Source organism: Ixodes scapularis, unplaced genomic scaffold (genome assembly GCF_016920785.2).
Source record: "Ixodes scapularis isolate PalLabHiFi unplaced genomic scaffold, ASM1692078v2 PGA_scaffold7__128_contigs__length_106722199, whole genome shotgun sequence".
NCBI lineage: Eukaryota > Metazoa > Arthropoda > Arachnida > Ixodida > Ixodidae > Ixodes > Ixodes scapularis.
Genome location: NW_024609882.1, coordinates 27720946 through 27741730, shown reverse-complemented (window position 1 = coordinate 27741730; position 20785 = coordinate 27720946). Strand labels below are relative to the sequence as shown.

Genomic DNA, 20785 nt, shown 5'->3' with positions numbered 1-20785 from the left:
CCAGTCCGAGAGCGCGTGTACCAAAGCACTTGTGCAAACGCATTAAAATTAAAATAAAAAAAGTGGATTGCTCATCTTGCGGGCGCGGGCCCATCCGTGAAAGTTGTGTGCTCACACATGCGCAGGAAGGCCCCGTCTGCGATTCCGCACGAGCGAGCAGTTGGTGCCATGGGTCCCAAGCGCTTCAAATGGCGTGGGTCGAAACGAAGAAGAAAGTACTTGGCCGGGTTGGCCCTGAATTTATTGTCCACAAGACGCCGGAGGTGAGCGAATACGGAGCTCTCTTTTACCCGCGCCCCCCTCGAACATTCGGGGACTTATAGACCTTTCCAGCGCTGATCACGCAGGCGAAAGATGCTGAATCACTTGGTTGTGGGCGCATGCGCAGCGTCTCATATTTCGGGGAAGAGAGCAACTGCGCACGCTCAAAACGCCTTCCATAGCCCAATAGACAAAGATGGCAGCGACCAGTAGGCGATTCTTGGAAAGGTCTATAGAACGATTTCTGGATTGGCACTGCTGGTCAACTAGGGATCTTGACAAAAGCACTGGCCCTGTAGAAGCGTGCCGATCCCGCGAAGTTTCGATCAGACATGGCGCGCTGAACGATTCGTGTCAAACGCCGAATTCTATGTATGGCATATGTTAATTTCTTTTTTTGTTCTTTATTATTATTATTTTTACGGAACGTTATTTTTGTGCGGGTGGGTTTGATTGCTCGTTAATTGAATGGAACGTATATGCTTCATAACCGTCCTGCGTGTCTGATCGTGAAAAAACAAAAACATAAAGCAATAACTTTTAACGCAATCGTTCGGGTTAGACGTTTACCCGACGTGAGTTTAACGCTGTTCCGGATATATATATATATATATATATTACAATGGGCCCATTAAGATTTGACCACTGATCTCTATGTCTATTTGCTGGATCGCGTTTGACCAGCTCCTCCTATGGACCGGAATGCGGTCACTGGCGGCCATCTTTAGGTAGAGTTATATCATCTCTAGCCATCATAGTAATATGGCGGACAGCGCAATGGCGGCAGGCTGCCATAAAAATAGCCGTAGATCTAGTACACTGTACCGTGGGTGACATTTCGTGCTTGATTGAAGTTGTTCGACGAAGCAGATTCTTGAAACCCGGCGTGAACGGTAGCCTCATCTTTGAGGACCCGGCAAAAGTTCTACGAAAGCGCAGCACCGGGGGAAAGCAGCGCAGCTCGCATCAAAAGCAGAGGCCGGATTCTCAAAGCGAACTTACGACGAAAAAAATGCGTACGACAAATTTGAGAGAAAATCCGTATTCTCGAAACGAAATTGTCGTAACTTTTGCGCAGGTTACGACAAAATCCTACGACAGCTCCGAAGCTGTCTTACGCACTTTCTACGATCAAATTAACATGGCCGACAACGTCGCTCGGTTGCTCGGTCGCGACGACCCAACGGACATTTATTTTTCTACCTGCTCTTCTTGCGCGTCCCGACTTCAAGCAGCAAGAAAAAAATGAAGAAGTCCTGAAACCGACCACGACGAACATGAACGCTGGATCCACAGACACCCGGAAAAGGCAACAAAGGCGACGATCCCACCGACCAAGCGAGCTCGGCAGAATATATAGGCCTAGCAGGCACTCCGACCCGTTCCGGCGCAGCATTGCTCAGACGGTCCTTGGCCAAGATCGTCTGCCCACGACCGGCTGGCTTGCTGAATGAAATATGCCCGCGCGACCCTTGTGGACCCTCCCCGTATGAATAGTTTGATAGCTGAACTAAATTTCAGAGGTCAACCGATTCCCCTTATCATCTCGATCACCTTGTTTTCCGAGGCAGCGGTGACGAACGCTGTCGTCGAAAAGGGACTCCTCGATTCTATCTCCTTGTTTTGTGTGATATAGAGCTCAAATAAACGCCGTATGGATTACCTTCACAACAAGGTATGTACACTTTGTTATTAGTATGCCATTTTTAACTGTCGAGCTGTATCAGTTTGTGGGAGCTACGTGATGCCGGTCCAACCTTTCTTTGCCGAGTGTCACGTCAGTATCGAGTTGCAATCGTAGAAGATCGGTCCCGAAGCGCTTACCGAAACGCAGTCTGAATCCAGCACTTCGATCAAACGCACGCGTCCGCTCCGAGTGTGAACAGGTATTTGCGTGACTCTTGCTGACACACTCGTAGTTCAAACTTTTTTAACGTCGGCTCACTCCTGCATTTCCGAGGCCGCGAGAAACGCCGCGGCGGTTTGTTTCCTTCTACGTTGCTTTGCAAACGACTGGCACGGGGCTTTTACCAACGATGACAGTTGTGTTGACTTCGTAGCGATCGAGTTTGTAGCAGCCAACGAAGCGTTTAAATCGTGTTAGCGTCGATATACCACTGCACGGACACGAACCCCAGACAAGCGGTGGTGGAAAGGTCGCCCGTGTTTATGAGAATCAGCTTGAACACTACACATTTACACAGACAGGACAGGACATACACGGAGCTGTCTATCAACGAGTGGTTAGCCTGTGTTTGTTATTAAAAATCCACGTGCTCCGAACTATGCCTAGCTCTCTAATTGGTTGTTCGTTTTGCCGAAGACGCCGGTGCCATAGCAACAGCACCGGAAGTCATCGTTTCTCCGTAAGAGGTCGTAACTTTCCTCCTCTCACTTAAGAACGCGTTTGTGAATACCGTTCTCGCCTCATCTTATACGATGATCGTAACTTTACGAACTTCGTAGCTAAGTTGTCGTAGGTAAGAGGTTTTTTATGAATCTGGCCTCAGACTCCGTACCGTCGTCTGCTTTCGATGCTTCTTTCGATGCGACTTTCGATACGTGCTGTGCTGCTTTTCTCCCGGTGCTGCGATTTCTTGAAACTTTTCCCAGGTCCTCAAAAACCGGACTACTGTTCACGCCGGGTTTCAAAAACATGTTTCGTCAAATAATTTTAATCAAGCACGCAATATCACCCCCACGCTATTTTGACCGCAGCCTGCCAACCCACCTGCCAAAACGCTATCTGCCATGGATGGATGATAGCGGCTGCAGCAGCTTACATTGGCTAGAGGTGATATAACTCTACCTAAAGATGGCCGCCAGTGACCGCATTCGCGGAGCGGGCAAACGCGATCCAGCAATTGTCATAGAGATCAGTGGATTTGACAGTCAGCCGTGGCGAGGATGAGAAAATCGCTACGTATAGTATCCAAGGAAGGTGTACACCTTATAGATGACATGCTCAACTTGGTTCCCAGACCTGCGGATGAAGCTTCTGGTTCTGTAACGTCGGATGGAAACAGCGAGTCTCAGCGTGCCGGCTCGGAAGAGGAAGCGAGTCTCGGGTTGGTCACTGAACACTCTCTTGATTAAGTGCACACACCTATTCATGTTAATGTATTTGCGCGCTATCTCCATTTATAGAGACAGCGACGTGCCGGCAGAGCGTTCGGGCCGAGCGAAGAGGACAGACAGGGCCGTGCAGCCTTCTTTGGGGAAACGGACTGACCCCGGGTTCGCAGTGCGTGGGTCTAGTTCCCCGGAGCAACAGCTGCCGGAAACCGTGACTGCTCTAGCAGGGTCAGTGAGTTAAACGACGATACGTGCTGTAGTGTCACGCCCTGTTGTACGTTACTCCCGGTTAGTTGACCGTCTCTGTAATATAGTACGGATTCTGCGGGCAATCTATATTTTACCCACGAGCCCTCTATAGCCACAGCCAATCCCGTAGTTTTCTATTTTTGTCTTGCCGAGGAGATCGATGCCCAGCTTGCTTCCCTAGAGGTCGATGTTTACCAAACACAAAGCCGGTGGACTGGGCTCTTTACGTCATCTCTTTGGATCGAGTGCGGGTCACGAATAATAATAACAGTCTTTAAAGGAGCTGTGCAACGATTTTAACGTTGAAAAATATGGCATCTTCTACTTTTGACATTGTTTATCTTGTCACTAAGCACAGAAAACACACATCTTTCCTTCGAAATGTTGCGATTCCGCCGCGGAATCGCGAGGCAAAAATTAGAATATTCCTCGACTTGCAGCCGCGAGCGGCGGCGATGAGAATCACGCGGCATGACGTCAATGGGGGTCTTGTAGAAAGATAGCAAGTTGTGCGAATACTTGCTAGATAAAAGGTAACTTATCTATAAATCTTGTCGTTCCAACATAAATATAAATGCGTCAAAACCTTGGTATCATCGACAAAACTTTGATTATACGGAGTTTTAGTGGCGCCATCTATCCTAGGTCCACAAAACCGTCAGCTCTATCTGCTACCGCGAACAGGGGAACAGCCGCCAGAAGCCGGAGGAGGAGAGGGACAGGGCCGGACGGGTGAGACTCATCCGGCCGGACGGCCGGACCCGGATGAGACTTTCCTCCTTTCACCATATATTGTTCGCGCTGCGCCAGCACGTGGTCGCGAGCGGGTGGTGTTCTCGTTGCTCACTGATGCCTCTAGAGAGAGAACTTCACGAAACCCCGCGCGACCCCCAATGACGTCACAGCGAACGTGACCGTGCCGAAAACCTCCATCTTTGTCCATTTTTAAAATAAAAACTAGGATATGCAGGCAAAAGCGGTTTTTTGTTCTTTACTTCAGAAAATCGAGGCACCAACTCCCAAATTATTTAAGCAAAACACTGAAATTGTTTTAATGACTAAGAAGAGTCACCGAATTCTGACGGGCCTGCTAAGTCAACATTCAGCTGGGAACTCGTGTTCGATTGGAGCTTCACTAATTAAACACAAGGTGGCGCAAACTACCTCCCGTTGTAAAGGGTTCAGCCATTAGCTAGCATCCATTTATCCATCCACAAGCTTAAGCCGAAGGCTGACGTAACGTTTGGCTACGTCAGCTGAGCGCTGCGTCAGAAACACAAACATATAATTCCTGTTGCTGTCCCCATGGGTTTAGGTAACTACTTCGCCCTCGTGAGCCGCGAACGTTCGACCTCCCCTTAGGCTAGGTGGCGCAAGCTGCCGCCCGATAAATCGAGTCCAACCACCCCCCCCCCCCCCCCCATACCCCTACAAAGCCGAATTGTCGGCATATGCTCATGCTACATTTTCTAAGCAACAACTACCTGCAGAAAAAAGGACTATTCGTACAGGATTAGTCACTTCTGTGGAAACCACCTGCTCCTGTGTTTATAAAAGTATAGTTTTGTTAGCTTGAGTGCTGGCGAGAATGGTCTCCAGTTGTAACTGGACTTGAGATCCTCAGTCAGATGTTCTCCTAACCGAAGCTTTGGTTTGTTGGGACACTGCAGATACGTACGTTGGATCACTTACAGACGCTTTTCATTTCTTGTGATCTGTAGCCAAGTTGAGTCGATCGGCCATTCAAAAAGCACTCAGACTGCAGAAGAGGACGTCTCCCGGAGTGCAGGAGGCACTGAAGATGCCTCAGATATTTCAGGAAAAATTGAGGAAGTAGGAGGTAAGGCAGTCTTTCTAATAACATTGTGGGAGGGGCTTATAATCGAAGTTCATGTAGCGCCGCGAAGGTACAGCTTCCGCTGAATGACTTCGACCCGAAGTTAATTGTTGCGTTCTAGCACTTAAAACCGGAAACGTCGAACTGCGCCTGCGCAGTGTGCCGCCCCAAGCTCTTTGGCGGCCCCCAAGAATTGCGGCCCCCTATTCTATGGTTCCTTATTCTGCGTTCGTAAAGAAACCAAGACAGCCAGAGAGTCAGAGACAGGTTAAGAGTTCGTAGGAAGCTCCTTCCACCTTACTTTAGCAGCACGAACGCGGCATAGCACGCGACCTCCCCTTCGGCGTTTGCTCTGCTAAAGCAGAAAGGGATGCGAGGAGTTTTCCCCCGAATTCTCACCCATCAGCGAATATAGGGTCGTCGGATACTAACGGAGTGCTGTCAAGCGAGCGAAGATCGACATCTGTCTTGTGGCCACCTCTCCAGGTTCCGGAGAGACAGCAGGGACAAGCGCAGAATGACAGTTCCCTCTAAGGGCTCGCTTTCGAACAGGCTTTCACGTGCTGCCGTGGTGCTGGTTGTTGCGGTCGATTGGCATTAGGTCTATAGGTAGCCTAACCGACCGTTCGGGCTACCCGAAGTTTGTGGATTGAGCTTCTGGAAGCATGTCCGTCCCGTGACAACCTCTTCCCGTTGAGGTTATCATCCGTCCGCACTGCTTTCTAGAGATACAGCGGCTCGGGTCACATCTGGGGGATGTCGCAACTTTGTGCGAGGACGAATTTCGCTCGACCGGTCTGTTGGAAACGTGCGCAGGCGTCGTCTACCGGAAGAAACCGAAGAGATATAAGTACGGAGCACGGAAGTACAAGAAGGGTCCTATCGCAAGCTTCAAGAAGTTCAAGGAAGCACAGAGGTGAGCTTCTTGAGTAATGCCGTGTCATCGACAGAGCGCAGCACAGTTAAAGGGAAGCTACGGAGCTTCTTGGAAAAAATGAGTTAGAAGTGAATTCTAGTGTATTTTTACCCCGTGAACCCGAATACCCAAACCATTTGCTGCGTAAGTATTGTTAAACGCGAGAAAAACGCGAAAGACAGTCGCTGTCCATGACGTCATTGACGGCTCTTTTGGCTGCCCAAGGCTAGGGGGGCGGGGCTTCAGCCCTATTTTGAAATTGCTCTTGTGGCTCTCCGGCGCGTCGCATTGAAATATAATTTTGATATCTGTTATTCTAAAGGCCAAATGAACGCAATTCAAGCGTTTTTTCTCAAATGTAGAAGTGCCCCATCTTCCCTTTAACACTGCCTGCCAATCGCCAGTTTTTTTTTTTTTGTTGTTGTTGTTTTTTTTCCCTTAAAGGGATACTACACCGAAATTTCGGCGCTTATTTCTCGATCTATTCGTGTTCAAAGGAGCATTATCACATCAGACACACCAATCTCTTGTTGAAAAAGACACGAAAAGGAATTTTAAAACGAATTAAACGATTAGCAAAGAACACCTGGTGGATGTCGCTAACGCCTCGTTTGTAATGCCCGTCTAGGAACCTTGACAGGTAGTGATGGTAACTGTCTCGCCTCCGGCCACGACGAGAGAAGAGATGAAGAAGGAACTCCCCTCTCCACTTAGACTCTCTTTTCTGTCCCAGAAGTAAGATTATAGAAGATTAACCCTTCTCTCAAAATTCGTCCAAAGACGGCATTGGGGTTACTTGCGGTGGCCCATCGGCTGGTGTGCTTCGGCTGCTTTCACTGGATGCTACGAGCCATCGGAGCCTATCCAAGGCCGTGTGAATGTCACATGACCTTAGAGAGGGGTCACAGTGACGGGCGGAAAGCGTACCACGGGCTACTTGCACAGATGGGGATTGGCGGGAATAGCTCGCAGCGTCCGCTGCGTCCGGACATAATGTCCCGAGACAAACTACGTCATGATGCGGAGGATGTGACGTGCTCTTCGCTGGCTGCTCTCCAAGCGTTTGCCAGAGTGGGCCGTTTATAACGAAAAATACAGATACCAGGCTCAAAATACAAACGTGCGATTGTCATGTATGGTGTTGCGAAAGGCCCCAGGAGTCGACCTTGCCCCTCCTAACCGACCCGCACGGGGGAACTCCCTGGAGCATCGCCGCCGGGTGGTTACGGTCAGCTGCACCCGGAGACAAAGCGAGAGGCGCCTCGGGGTCGCCAACGCACCTTGGTTTACGGGAACGACGTGACCTTCTTGGAAGGATCATCGAGTTGGCCGACGCGTCCTTACTTCCGGCCCCGCCTCCCCTTGCTGATTCTGTCTCCTCTCGATGCACGGCGCCATCGACAGACTTGGGACCCCTAGGACAAAGAAGGGTGCTTTGCGCCCTAATCCGAGCGTAAAGCGCTGATGGGATTATTTTCTTAGCGCGCGAAAACCGAGAATCTGCAGCTGGGGGTAATTTGCTCCATCCGGACTTGTAATAGTACGGATTCCGCGGGCAATTTATTTTTCACCCTCGAGCCCCAGTCCCGCAGTTTTCTACTTTTTGTCTTGCCTAAGGTAGGGTGCCTTCATGTGCGCTTCGGTTTATAAGCCCCACGGATTATCGCCGAGACCAAAATGGCTGCTGCTTTGTCGGCGAGTAGTATTACAAAGGGTGGCACCACCCTAGCAAAGCGCACATGAAGGCTCCCTAGTCTTGCCGAGGAGATCGATGCCCAGCTTGCTTCCCTAGAGGTCGATGTTTACCAAACACAAAGCCGGTGGACTGGGCTCTTTACGTCATCTCTTTGGATCGAGTGCGGGTCACGGATAATATTAATAGTCTTTAAAGGAGCTGTGCAACGATTTTAACGTTGAAACAATTGGCATCTTCTACTTTTTACATTGTTTATCTTGTCACTAAGGGCAGGAAACACACATCTTTCCTTCGAAATGTTGCGATTCCGCCGCGCAATCGCGAGGCAAAAATTAGAATATTCCTCGACTTGCAGCCGCGAGTGGCGGCGATGAGAATCACGCGGCATGACGTCAATGAATGGGGGTCTTGTAGAAAGGTAGCAAGTTGTGCGAATACCTGCTAGATAAAAGGTAACTTATCTATAAATCTTGTCGTTCCAACATAAATATAGACGCGTCAAAGCCTTGGTATCATCGGCAAAACTTTGATTATACGGAGTTTTAGTGGCGCCATCTATCCTAGGTCCACAAAACCGTCAGCTCCATCGGTTACCGCGAACAGCGGAACAGCCGCCAGAAGCCGGAGGAGGAGAGGGACAGGGCCGGACGGGTATGGCCGGACCCGGATGAGACTTTCCTCTTTTCACCATATTGTTCGCGCTGCGCCAGCACGTGGTCACGCGGTCGCGAGCGGATGATGTTCTCGCTGCTCACTGATGCCTCTAGAGAGTGAACTTCACGGAACCCCGCGCGACCCCCAATGACGTCACAGCGCACGTGACCGTGCCCAAAACCTCCATATTTGTCCATTTTTAAAATAAAAACTAGGATATGCAGGCGAAAGCGGTTTTTTGTTCTATACTTCAGAAAGGCCGAGTCACCAACTCCCAAATTATTTAAGCAAAGCACTGAAATTGTTTCTCAGCTCCTTTAATGCCTAAGAAGAGTCACCAAATTCTGACGGGCCTGCTGAGTCAACATTCTGCTGGGAACTCGTGTTCGATTGGAGCTTTACTAATTAAACACAAGGTGGCGCAAGCTGCCTCCCTGACGTAAGTTTGGCTTCGTCAGCTGAGCGCTTCGTCAGAAACATAAACATATAATTCCTGTTGCTGTCCCCATGGGTTTAGGTATCTACTTAGTCCCGAGAGCCGCGAACGTTTGACCTCCCCTTAGGCTAGGTGGCGCAAGCCGCCGCCCAATTAATCGAGACCAACCATCCCCCCCCCCCCCCCCCCTACCCCTACGAAGCCGAATTGCCGGCATATACCCATGCTAAATTTTCTAAGCAACAACTACCTGAAGAAAAAAGGACTATTCGTACAGGATTAGTCACTTCTGTGGAAACTACCTGCTCCCGTGTCTATAAAGGTATAGTATTGTTAGCTTGAGTGCTGGCGAGAGTGGTATCCAGTTGTAACTGGACTTGAGATCCTCAGTCAGATGTTCTCCTAACCGAAGCTTTGGTTTGTTGAGACACTGCAGATACGTACGTTGGATCACTGACAGTCGCTTTTCATTTCTTGTGTTCTGTAGCCAAGTTGAGTCGATCGGCCATTCAAAAAGCACTCAGACTGCAGAAGAGGACGTCTCCCGGAGTGCAGGAGGCACTGAGGATGCCTCTGAGGGTGCAGCAGTAACTGAAGATGCCTCAGATATTTCAGGAAAAATTGAGGAAGTAGGAGGTAAGGCAGTCCTTCTAATAACAGGGGGGAGGGGCTGATAAGTGAAGTTAATGTATAACAGAAAAGCGCCGCGAAGGTACAGCTTCCGCTGAATGGCTTCGACCCGAAGTTAATTGTTGCGTTCTGGCACTTAAAAGCGGAAACGTCGAACTGCGCCTGCGCAGTGTGCCGCCCCAAGCCCTTTGGCGGCCCCCAAGAGTTGCGGCCCCCTATTCTATGGTTCCTTATTCTGCGTTCGTAAAGAAACCAAGACAGCCAGAGAGTCAGAGACAGGTTAAGAGTTCATATAAAGCTTCTTCCACCCCACTTCAGCAGCACGAACGCGGCATAGCACGCGACCTCCCATTCGGCGTTTGCTCTGCTAAAGCAGAAAGGGATGGGAGGAGTTTTCCCCCGAATTCTTAAAGGGGTACGGAAATGAAATTTTAGCGCCGATCCTTCTGCATAAATATGGGCTAGGGACAGGCACCACCTTGAAGATATCAATATCGTGCTGTAAAACACAGGAGAACTAATTTTAAACCTAATTAAACGATTTGAAATTCACATCTGGTGGATGGTGGGAAAGTTCTCGTGACATCACTTGTGGCATAGGAGCAGCGCCGTTCTGCGGAAATACAGCGTGCCGGCAGGATTAGTCTAGGCCTGAACGCGTTTGCAAAGCCTTGGCGGAGAAAGCCAAAGCGTAGTTGGCCACAGTGAGCTCGTTCTCGTTGCGGCTCTTTGCACGACACGTCCCGAGCATGCTTCTGGCACGGCCGATATTAGTTGCTGCGAGTCGTGACGTGCGAGCCGACGTTAAAAAAGATACGCTGGGACTACGAGAGTGTCAGCAAGAGCCACGCAAATACCTGTTTACACTCGGAGCGGACGCGCGCGTTTGATCGAAGTGCTGGATTCGCTCTGTTAGACCGCGTTTCGGTAAGCGCTTCTGGACCGATCTTTTACGATCGCAACTCGATACTGACGTGACACTCGACAAAGAAAGGTCGGACAGACATCGCATAGCTCCCACGAACTGCTATAGCTCGACAGTGACGTAGCGTCGTGTCAGAATAAAAATGGCATACTAATAACAGAGTGTACATACCGTGTTGCGAAGGTAATCCGTATGGCGTTTATTTGAGCTCTATATCACACAAAACAAGCAGATAGAATCAATAAGATTCCCTTCTCGACGATAGCGTTCGTCACCGCTGCCTCGGAAAACAAGGAGATCGAGATGACAAGGGGAAAAGATTGACCTCTGAAATTTAGTTCAGGGATCAAACTATTCATTCGGAAAGGGTCGACAAGGATCGCGCGGGCATAATCCATTCAGCACGCCAGCCGGTCGTGGGCAGACGGTCTTGGCCAAGGACCGCCGGAGCAACGGTGCGCCGAGTCGGTGTTGCTGCTAGGCCTACTATATTCTGCCAAGCTCGCTTGGTCGGTGGAATCGTGGCCGTTGTAGCTGCTCTCGGGTGTTCGTGGATCCCGCGTTCTTGTTCGTCGTGGTCTGTTTGAAGTACTCCCTTCTTTTTTCTTGCTGGTTGAAGTCGGGACGCGCGAGTAGAGCACGTAAAAAAATAAATATCCGTTGGCCGTCGCGACCAAGTAACTGAGCGACGCTGTCGGCCATGTTGATTTGATCGTAAAAGCTGCGTAAGACAGCTTCGGAGCTGTCGTAGGATTCTGTCGTGAATATGGGTTTTCTCCCAAATTTGTTGTACGCACTTTTTTCGTCGTAAGTTCGCTTTGAGAATCCGGCCACGGAGCTGGTTTTGTCAGTAGTGCCGTGGTTGCCGACTTGCCGTGGTGCAGCGTGCGTGCAGCCCTTGCACATCTCAAACGGCCACGTTGTCACAGGTCGTAAATCGTCGACGCGCTACCAAGTAGCAACGCTCGTAACTACAACACCACGCCGTAGCCTTTCCCGTCGGGCACAAGTGACTTCACGAATGTGCGGAATGTCCCAAGACGCATCGCGCTCCCCAATGGCTGATTTTTGAGCGCGCGCCCAATCGGGCTCCTTAGTGTGAAAAATATAGCCATCCGTTCAAAATACAAACGCGCGATTATGATTTACGGATATCATTAATCATATTAAACCTATTTCTGACCATAATAGGTGTATTTCAAGTTTCGATTCAGTATCCCTTTAACCTGTCAGCGAATATAGGGTCGTCGGATACTAACGGAGTGCTGTCCAGCGAGCGAAGATCGACATCTGTTTTGTGGCCACCTCTCCAGGTTCCGGAGAGACAGCAGGGACAAGCGCAGAATGACAGTTCCCTCTAAGGGCTCGCTTTCGAACAGGCTTTCACGTGCTGCCGTGGTGCTGGTTGTTGCGGCCGATTGGCATTAGGTCTATAGGTAGCCTAACCGACCGTTCGGGCTACCCGAAGTTTGGGGATTGAGCTTCTGGAAGCATGTCTGTCCCGTGACAACCTCCTCCCGTTGAGGTTATCATCCGTCCGCAATGCTTTTCAGAGATACAGCGGCTCGGGTCACATGTGGAGGATGTCGCAACTTTGTGCGAGGACGAATTTCGCTCGACCGGTCTGTTGGAAACGTTCGCAGGCGTCGTCTACCGGAAGAAACCGAAGAGATATAAGTACGGAGCACGGAAGTACAAGAAGGGTCCTATCGCAAGCTTCAAGAAGTTCAAGGAAGCACAGAGGTGAGCTTCTCGAGTAATGCCGTGTCATCGACAGAGCGCAGCACAGTTAACACTGCCTGCCAATCGCCAGTTTTCTTTTTGTTGTTGTTTTTACTACACCGAAATTTTGGAGCTTTTTTCTCGGTCTATTCGTGTTCAAAGGAGCATTATCACATCAGACACACCAATCTCGTGTTGAAAAAGACACGCAAAAGAATTTTAAAACGAATGAAACGATTAGCAAAGAGCACCTGGTGGATGTCGCTGACGCCTCGTTTGTAATGCCCGTCTAGGAAACTTGACAGGTAGTGACGGTAACTGTCTCGCCTCCGGCCACGACTAGAGAAGAGCTGAAGAAGGAACTCCCCTCTCGCGGAGCTCACGGAGTGTGTTCTCTGTAAGGAGTGTTGTGGGCTTAGACCAATCAGGAGGCGAGAAAAGAAAGGGAACGTTCCCGTCCTCGCTCGCGCCTTTCAGCGAAGCGGATCCGGGTTCCCGTTCCGAAATATGGGAATTGTAGTAGACCGTTTCCGCAGCCCGCTAAGCTCCCGGATAGCGCTCCGTAATCCGCCACAAGACTTTGAACTATGCAGATAAAGCTGGCGGCGCGCATGCGCAGCTGCGGCGTTTTTTTCAGGGATACCGTAGCGAAGGACAGTCTACTACAATTCCCTTTTGTTAGATGGGAGCGGTGGAGGGACACGGGTGCAGCAGGTTTAGACACTTATAGGGTCCCTTAGTTTGGACATAAGTTGCAGAAGCCGGCGGGATCGTCCCAACATATCGGCCACCTCGACGCTGTCGCCGAATGCCGCCATGTTTTCGTGGATTTGGCGTGCAATTGGTGAGCTGCAAGCGACGATAGCGCGTTCTTATTAGGGAGCTTTCGTAGATCCTTTTCGGCGCCCTGCAGCGCTCTACGCAACCCGCTACGATACCCGTAACTCTACAGTCAAGGTCATCGGCGCGCAGGCGCAGTAGTATAAGGAGTTTTCGTACACCGCGTTTTCCCCTCCACTAAGCCCTCCGCAGCGAAGAAGCCGCTACTGCGCCTGCGCGCCGATGGCCTTGACTCTAGAGTTACGGGTATCGTAGCGGGTTGCGGATATCGCTGCAGGACGGCGAAAACGATCTACGAAAACTCCTTATTGGCTCTTCGGTCGACTGGTTTCAACGCAACCGTGTTCTGCAGTTGGCAACCGCAACAGAACGTGTCGCACTCAAACGCAAATGTGTGTAAATGCTTGGTACGATCTGTGTGACTCGTTGAAGGATGTCGTTAACCGGTAGGACAAGAAAAAAATAAAGGAGAAACTTGAAATCCGTAAAAATAGTTAAATAAATATATCGTTGAAACTGTTTTTTTCCCCCGATTTCTCGGGTACATCTGCAATGCATTTTACTTTTTTTTTTCTTGTGGAGTGGCTACCACGTCTGCAAACCACCCTAGGTTGATGAATGGTGGTATATTCTATACTAATCAGTGACTGACTGAAAAGGAAATGGAGCACTCATTTGCTCGATGGCTGCTCGAAGCACTGAGGAGGGCACACATAGCCTCTTCGATTGAACTGTATTGATTTTCGGGATCGGATGAGGTGTTGGTGCGAGCCGGTGATAGTTTGAAACGGTGTGCTGTAGACAAACCGGGTGAAAACTCACTGTCCCTTTAAATTGTGATTTTGGAGGCGGCCAGATCAGGGCATCGGGTGTTCTTCCACACCGGGTGACACCAGCTCACACAAGTTGTGTGAGCTGGTGTCACCCGTCCTTCCATTAAAAGTCGGCCTTCCCTAAAACGTCGTTTGACAAACTGAAGGCCCCCCCCCCCCCCCCCCGTATGTTTGTCGCCTGTATGAAGATACGACAACGGCAACGCTTTTACTATTACACTCGAAACAGCGAAAAAGTTAAAAAAAAAAGATTGTATATTTTAGATTACTGTTTTTATTATTATTGTTTTAATGGTGAACTACAACACTCGCTAACTCATTCAAGCTCAGAGGCGCCACGCCACGGTTATGGTCTACTAGAATACCACGGTGGCGCCGTTTAAAAAGTGGCAGGTTTTCTTTATCGGCTAGTTCCGCCTAGCCTGTCGTTCTTTTTTTTTTTTTTTTCCCGCGATGCCGATTTTTCGCTTCTCGGCAGCCCCTGTGCCGGAGGCTTATCGGTTGTGTGCGTCTGGTGACTGTTGTGTCGTGCTGCTGCATGGGCGCCTTCGGAGGTCGGTGGGTGGCGCGGCCTGCTCCGTGCGATAGTGTCTAATTATCCAAACACACAGTTCTGATTCTCTGAACATGTATATTGAAGTGCACTTCGATAGCGTGAGTACTTCTGTAAGACACTAAGTCTGGTACTGCGTGCACTGTCGTGACGATTGTGAAGGTATAAAACCGTATAATCAATGGTCGCCTTGGCTACGCCTGTTGAAGCGGACCGGAGTATTGGTAGTCTGTCAGGCCCCGTGTTACTCAGGTAACACCAGAGAGCCTACGTTTAAGGGAGGGGGCAACTCCAAACCATGGAGGTCGTTTGCAATTTAGTGGCGGAAACGCCTGTCGGTCGTCAGATGAATCGGTTTACCAGGTTTCCGAACGGACCTTTTCCACATACCGACGGCACCGGGCGGTGGCTGCACGAACTAAAAATTGAGGAAGTGACCTACCTGCGCTACCAATGGATAATGGGAGCTACCGCTGCCAGTTTCTTCGGTCTCTGAGCTGCGGCGCGTGCCCAACGCGACTTTAAAAATAGGAATCCGAGGCGTCCACCCAAACGTCTTGTTTTTCTTTCCGTCCACCTTATTATTATTATTTTTTTGTGTGTAACACAATTTTATATGTGCTGCAATTACGTGTTCTACCTCGCTGATCCCTCAGTGTCCTTCCGAATTTCCTGGATTTTTCGTGCCGACTTCCCCCGCTTGGCATCGGGCGCTCGCGCGTGCGCGGAACGCTTCTCGGAAAAGGTTCATTCCGGCGGAACGGTTTCATTCGCGCTTCATGATCGGGTAGTTTCGCCGAGTACGTTGAGAGGGCGCGGGGCGACGGAGAGAGATAACGACGACTGCTGCTTGGAATTTTCCAGAAGGGCGCAGCCATCTTGAATGCCGTCACTTCTGGTATACGGTAACACGTCGTTTTGATCTCTCCACGCCGCTGAAAGGTTTTTACGAAAAATGCCTCATTGTCACACATTCTTGTTTTCCCTCACCTATATTTTCTCGCATATTCCAGGTGGAAATGTTCTATTATTTTTTCGTCCCGCGTACCAGATTATACGGAACCCACGTGACTGAGAACAACAGGAAACAGAAAACGTCTATACTTTGATTGCGCTGGTTACTTTGTGGTTCATCTCTCCCAATTGATTTACGAGTCGTATATACCACGTTATGATGGCGCGCCGGTTGGTGACTTTTAAAAGTGCTCTTTTTGCTGCACGAGTCCTGGAACAAAAGGCGTTCTTGTGGGCTCGAAGTGTTCCTCTTATGGTGCGTGCCATTAGAGAGTCTTAGGGAACCGTTTTTGCACATCCGATACGGTATACGATGGGCCTTCCGGTAGGAACTGCGCATGTGCGGGTCTTTTCCAGTGGCGCATGCGCAGTTCGTATACCGGAGGGCCCACCGTACCGTATCCGATGCGCAAAAACGGTTCCCTAAAGCTCTCTATTATTTGTGGTACCCGATGCCGATAGTTCACGGTTGCTACAAAAACAAACTTCTTAGGGTGCCTCAGAGTTTTTGTTTGATGGTGGTACACTTCGTAGAAGTCAATGCCAAACCCACGCGGAACTTTAGCAGGTTGTTTCTAAGTTTAAATTTTCATGTTGGACCACTCGCAGTGCTTAGCGATGCCAAAAACACGCAATTACCACTACTACTACAAAAAAAACAAAAAAACACCGAGTTTATTGTTAGGCTGTTTTAAAGTTTAACCTTTCATGTCCGAACATTTTGCAGAGCGTTCAGATGAGGAAAACACACGGCTTACTACAAAAAAACAAACACTCTAATATGCTGTCTCAAAGTTCTATAGTTTTCATGTTGGAACATTTCGCAGTGCGTGCCCCATGCTAAGAACACACAGCAACTACAAAAAAAAAAAAAAAGGCGCTTTAAGGTTTTATTTTTTTATGTTGATGCACGTTGTGGTAGCCTATCTCGACAGCACCTCGATAGCACGTAGGAATTAGCGTGCGCGAAACTGGCGTCGAAGCACCGGCCAAAGACAAGGGCTCGAGCCGCAAGTCGAATTAGAACTTTAGATTGGGCTAGTTGCTTCATTGGGATCTGGAGGACGTAAAAGCGCAAGAAACACGGACCAGGAAGTTACAGATACAACACGCCGCCAGTCCATGTTGTATGTGTCTATTAAAAGAATTGAGTTGTGTGTGTGTTTATACAGCCTAGAACTTGGTCTGCCTCGCAGGGGCGACGAGTCTCCCAGCTGTAGATGAGCAATTTAGCCAGCGCGGCACAACCGCTAGCCTGGGGTCTTTAACGTGCATCACGCAGTAGTGATACAGGACCGCACGCCGGTACGATGCTCATCCAGATCGAAACGGGCAGGGGTGGGGCTCGAACCCAGGATCCCTGGATTCTGCAGCGCGAGCTTTCGCTCCACGTGCTCCCAGCTGGTGTGCGCTAGACGACTCGGCCACCGATCCCCCTGTGTGTATTTCCCGTCCGTATTTTTTGCGCTTTTAAGTCCTCCGGATCGTAAGTCGATCTTCACGTGCTTCACGAAAATATGACGCGAATAGGGCACCCGCGTTATTCTTAAAAGGAAACCGGTAGCTGTCAGTGCGCGCGAACACAGACACACGCACACACAGCGAGAGAGCGCTTGTATATGTTTGTGCGCAGACGCTGCGATACCAAAAAGCATGAGAAAGGAAAATGGCGGCGAAACCAGACTCCCGCGCGAGCGCTCCCCGCGGAAGGCGCCATTGCGCGTGCGCGTCTGCAAACACGAAACAACGAAAAGAGCAGACGCCGCGGGGGTGCGCAAGGAAGTCCGCGCAAGTCGTGTCCCAAAGCGCCTCTGTCTATTGACCATAAACTCGTGCTCATGTGCCGGAATAAAGTTCGCCATCCCGCACGTGCCCCTAAGCTAGTTCTCGCGGCGTGGAAGCGTTGAGCGCGCAAGCGCTTGTGCATCGATGGCATGCTTGGTTTGAGTACACGAGCTCCTGCAGGGCGCTGTGGAGTTCGTTTTCCAAACTGTGTCGTTCCCATAGTTGTTCTGATAGGAACGCTCGATGCTTATCATCCATGTTTTTGTAGTCGCCGCCATGCTTCTTCAAAAATGCCCAAGCGGCATTTTTGGATTCGGTGAGACATATAAAGAAATAATAATGGCGTGGAGGGCTACGGCTGGACGTAAAGGAAAGTTGCCCTTCGCAAAACCCACAGCATTATTATACTGCCGCGAAGTTTTGCTCGCGCGAGTATGACAAAATGCCCGTGACAAAATGCTGTATGAGGGGGAGGGGGCAGAGGAGGTCCCAGCAAAATTAGATTTCGGCTCCCCCCCCCCCCCCCCCCCCCTCTTTCTCTGGCTACGTGCCTGTATGTGACGTTTCTTGGTAGTCGCGTCTTAAAAGCGCTTTGGCGACCTTCCTTCGGAAGTGAGCTTAAGATAGGTCTTCGCACCACGGGATGAACACTGAACTTTTCAACTCTTGCGCATATGTCGCCCCCTACGCTGACAGTGCACTGGAAGTGTTGGAAGATAGCCTCCTTTATACTCACAAAGCCTGGCAGTTCGACGACGGAGTCGTAGAGTGGCCCGGTCGCAGATTTGGAGCGCGAGATTCTGGTAGCACAGAGCATTCCCTGGGAAGCCTGTAGTCAGCGCACAGCTTTTGCAGCAGCGAGGACCCGTAACATGGATTTCAAACCCGACGAGGAAAGACGAGGTAGCGCGAGGAACGCGAGGAGCACGAGCGGACATTCCTTCGCTCGGGAGAAGTGTATTTCGGCGTCTCGCCGCAGCGGGGCGCCCGTCACGTGGCTCTCCTCTCATCCGTTGTCTGCCGCTCTACCTTTTCACTTTCGGCGGCCGCGTTTCGTGGCGATCTGCCAGGCTTTGTCAGTATAGAGGAGGCTGTGGTTGGAACCAGTCATTACGTCTATCCTTTGCCACGTGACCACGCTCTGTACGCGGAGCCGGGGGGCAGACCGACGCCCTGCTTACAAGCAAATCGCGTTTGCCCACACCAGGTGTGGGCACTGCGCATGCGCAGAACCTAGATTCGCGGGAAGTGAAGCGTCTCCGCCAACGCAGCGGCATGACGTCAGAGCCGCCTGGTGTTGGTTCTTCAGCTTGTCTTAGAGAGACCAGTTTACATTACCGCCAGTGAAATAAAATGGCATGCCTACTCACCCGCTGATGAAGTATAATTATTATTTATTTATTTTTTTTGCGGTGCCCCTCAACAGCCCAAGACCCAAGAATCCAGGAAAGGAAAGATTTAAAAATCGAAGCATTAGGTCTGTTCGATTCGCCTGAACTGGCTGAACTGGTTCAGCACTGCAGGAACTGGTGCATTCGATTCGACCGGAAGTGGCGCGGCCGCTGCACTGGCGCGTTCGATTCATCCCAGTTCTGAACAAGTTCAGACTCAGTTCCTCAAAATCTTGCACCGGCTCCGGAGTCAGTTCACCGTCCGTGCAGAAGCAGACGACAAGAGCAGACGGCGATAGCAGACGACGCTCCTCGTCCGTCTCTGCTCGCGATGCCATTTTTCGCAGCTCTTGCTCAAACGTCTGCGCCGATACGGAGGTTGCATTTCCTCCCACTTATGATAATAACGTACCTGCGGTGGACGCGGAATCGAGATCATAACCGAGGGTAGAGATTTGATGGATTATGATATTCTGAAAGCGTTTTAGGCACCTGCTCGCGTAGGTGTGGCTCCCTGTGGTAAGTGTTGAAATATTGGCTCACGTAAATTGTTTCTTTTTGATGCTATGTGGGGATCCACAGTGTTGATATTCTTCCTTACAGACACAGGAAAGCTATTGCACTTTCGATAGTCGCCGCCTTCAGTTGCTCTTGGATGCATACTGGCGACTCCGATAGATTGCAGAGGTCTGGGATTTAGTACACTGGCCCTCGCATGCCCCGTAGCTGAGCATAATACTGTATGCTTTGTCCGCTAGTATTTGTGGACGCTTACTAACGGGCCTGGGAAAAACGCCGAGAATCGGCATTGGCTTGGTAGTTCCTTGCAGGTCTTTCTTGAGAATCAGAATAAACGCTTCAGCTTACCGCCAAAGTTACGGTCGATAACTGTATTGGCCAAAACGCTATCGTCAGGCCTTCGTCTTCGAGGTGACCGCTACCGACCGCGCGCTGCCGCCAGTGATTTCCGACGCAAAGTCATCCTGATCCGTGAACCTATCGTCGAAATGCGAAACTCGAGAGACTTGGAATGAATCTACTATTGCGAAATGAATGTGAAGGACACGAACGCTTATGGAAACGACAGGAACCGAACGGCCGTTAAGAATGCAGACAGAAACACATTTCGTGCACAAAACGTTTTTAGGACACTCGAATAAAAAATATTCACAGAAAAGATTCCGTTATTATATTTTAAAAATAAGGAAACACGAATGGTCTCATCAAACCGCCACTAATTAAACGTAGCATACAACGTGGCGTGGAGAAACAAGAGCCAACAGATGCAGACGGCACCCTGCGCTTCCGCTCGGAAAGCCGATCACAGCGCCAGTCCTAGCGCGGCGGCTGCACTGGTTCTGCGCCGCCGCCCCTTCACGACTCCTGCACTCGTCAGAACTCGGACATTCAAAGCTTTCTGGCCGAACCGAACAGACCTATTAAAACGACCGGTCTGATCATTATTGGTGATGCTTGCAACTTGGAAACAGCCACTACCAAACACCTGGATTGATTCAGATATCGTTAGGACGTTTTGAAGAGTGAAGCGCTCACATAGCAGGCAACGGTAGGCAAATAGATAGCGTTGAAAAATATTTATTCCACCGGTTGTTATGAAGGCCGATCGTCTCAGTGTCGCAGTTTTTAAGCACGTGTAAGTGCAGCTCCACACCACGCTATACAAAAGACACTTCGTGGTACTGCCGGTGCTAACTCAACTTTACAGTAGAAATAGAAATGACGTGAAGAAAGAGCCGGACAGAAACACTTCATACGGTGGCGCAAATCCCGGAAAATACATCAGCGATTTTACTTTCCTCGGTTAATTAAGTCTATCGGCTTTGTCAGCGAATTAACATTTTGATAAAGTAAAGGATGGAAAATACTCCCCGTGTCAAGTTTTCTAATCACAGTCACTGGAGGTTGTCTCGTGGTAATTTCCGGCCCTTCGAACGCACTAGCACTTTG

The 20785-nt window shown here is 50.0% G+C and overlaps 1 protein-coding gene across 1 annotated transcript in view; it reads left to right on the top strand.

Moving 5' to 3' along the window:
- Positions 1-3285: 3285 nt before the first annotated feature.
- The window catches only part of LOC8024753 (histone-lysine N-methyltransferase SETDB1-B), a gene marked incomplete at its 5' end in the record, with an annotated part of 76043 nt that continues 58543 nt past the window's right edge, over positions 3286-20785 (top strand). The window contains 6 exons of the mRNA XM_029973644.4: positions 3286-3329; positions 3409-3564; positions 5307-5425; positions 6239-6338; positions 9612-9760; positions 12233-12422. Coding sequence (XP_029829504.4) covers positions 3286-3329; positions 3409-3564; positions 5307-5425; positions 6239-6338; positions 9612-9760; positions 12233-12422 — 758 coding nt within the window. The remainder of the gene's footprint in view (positions 3330-3408; positions 3565-5306; positions 5426-6238; positions 6339-9611; positions 9761-12232; positions 12423-20785) is intronic.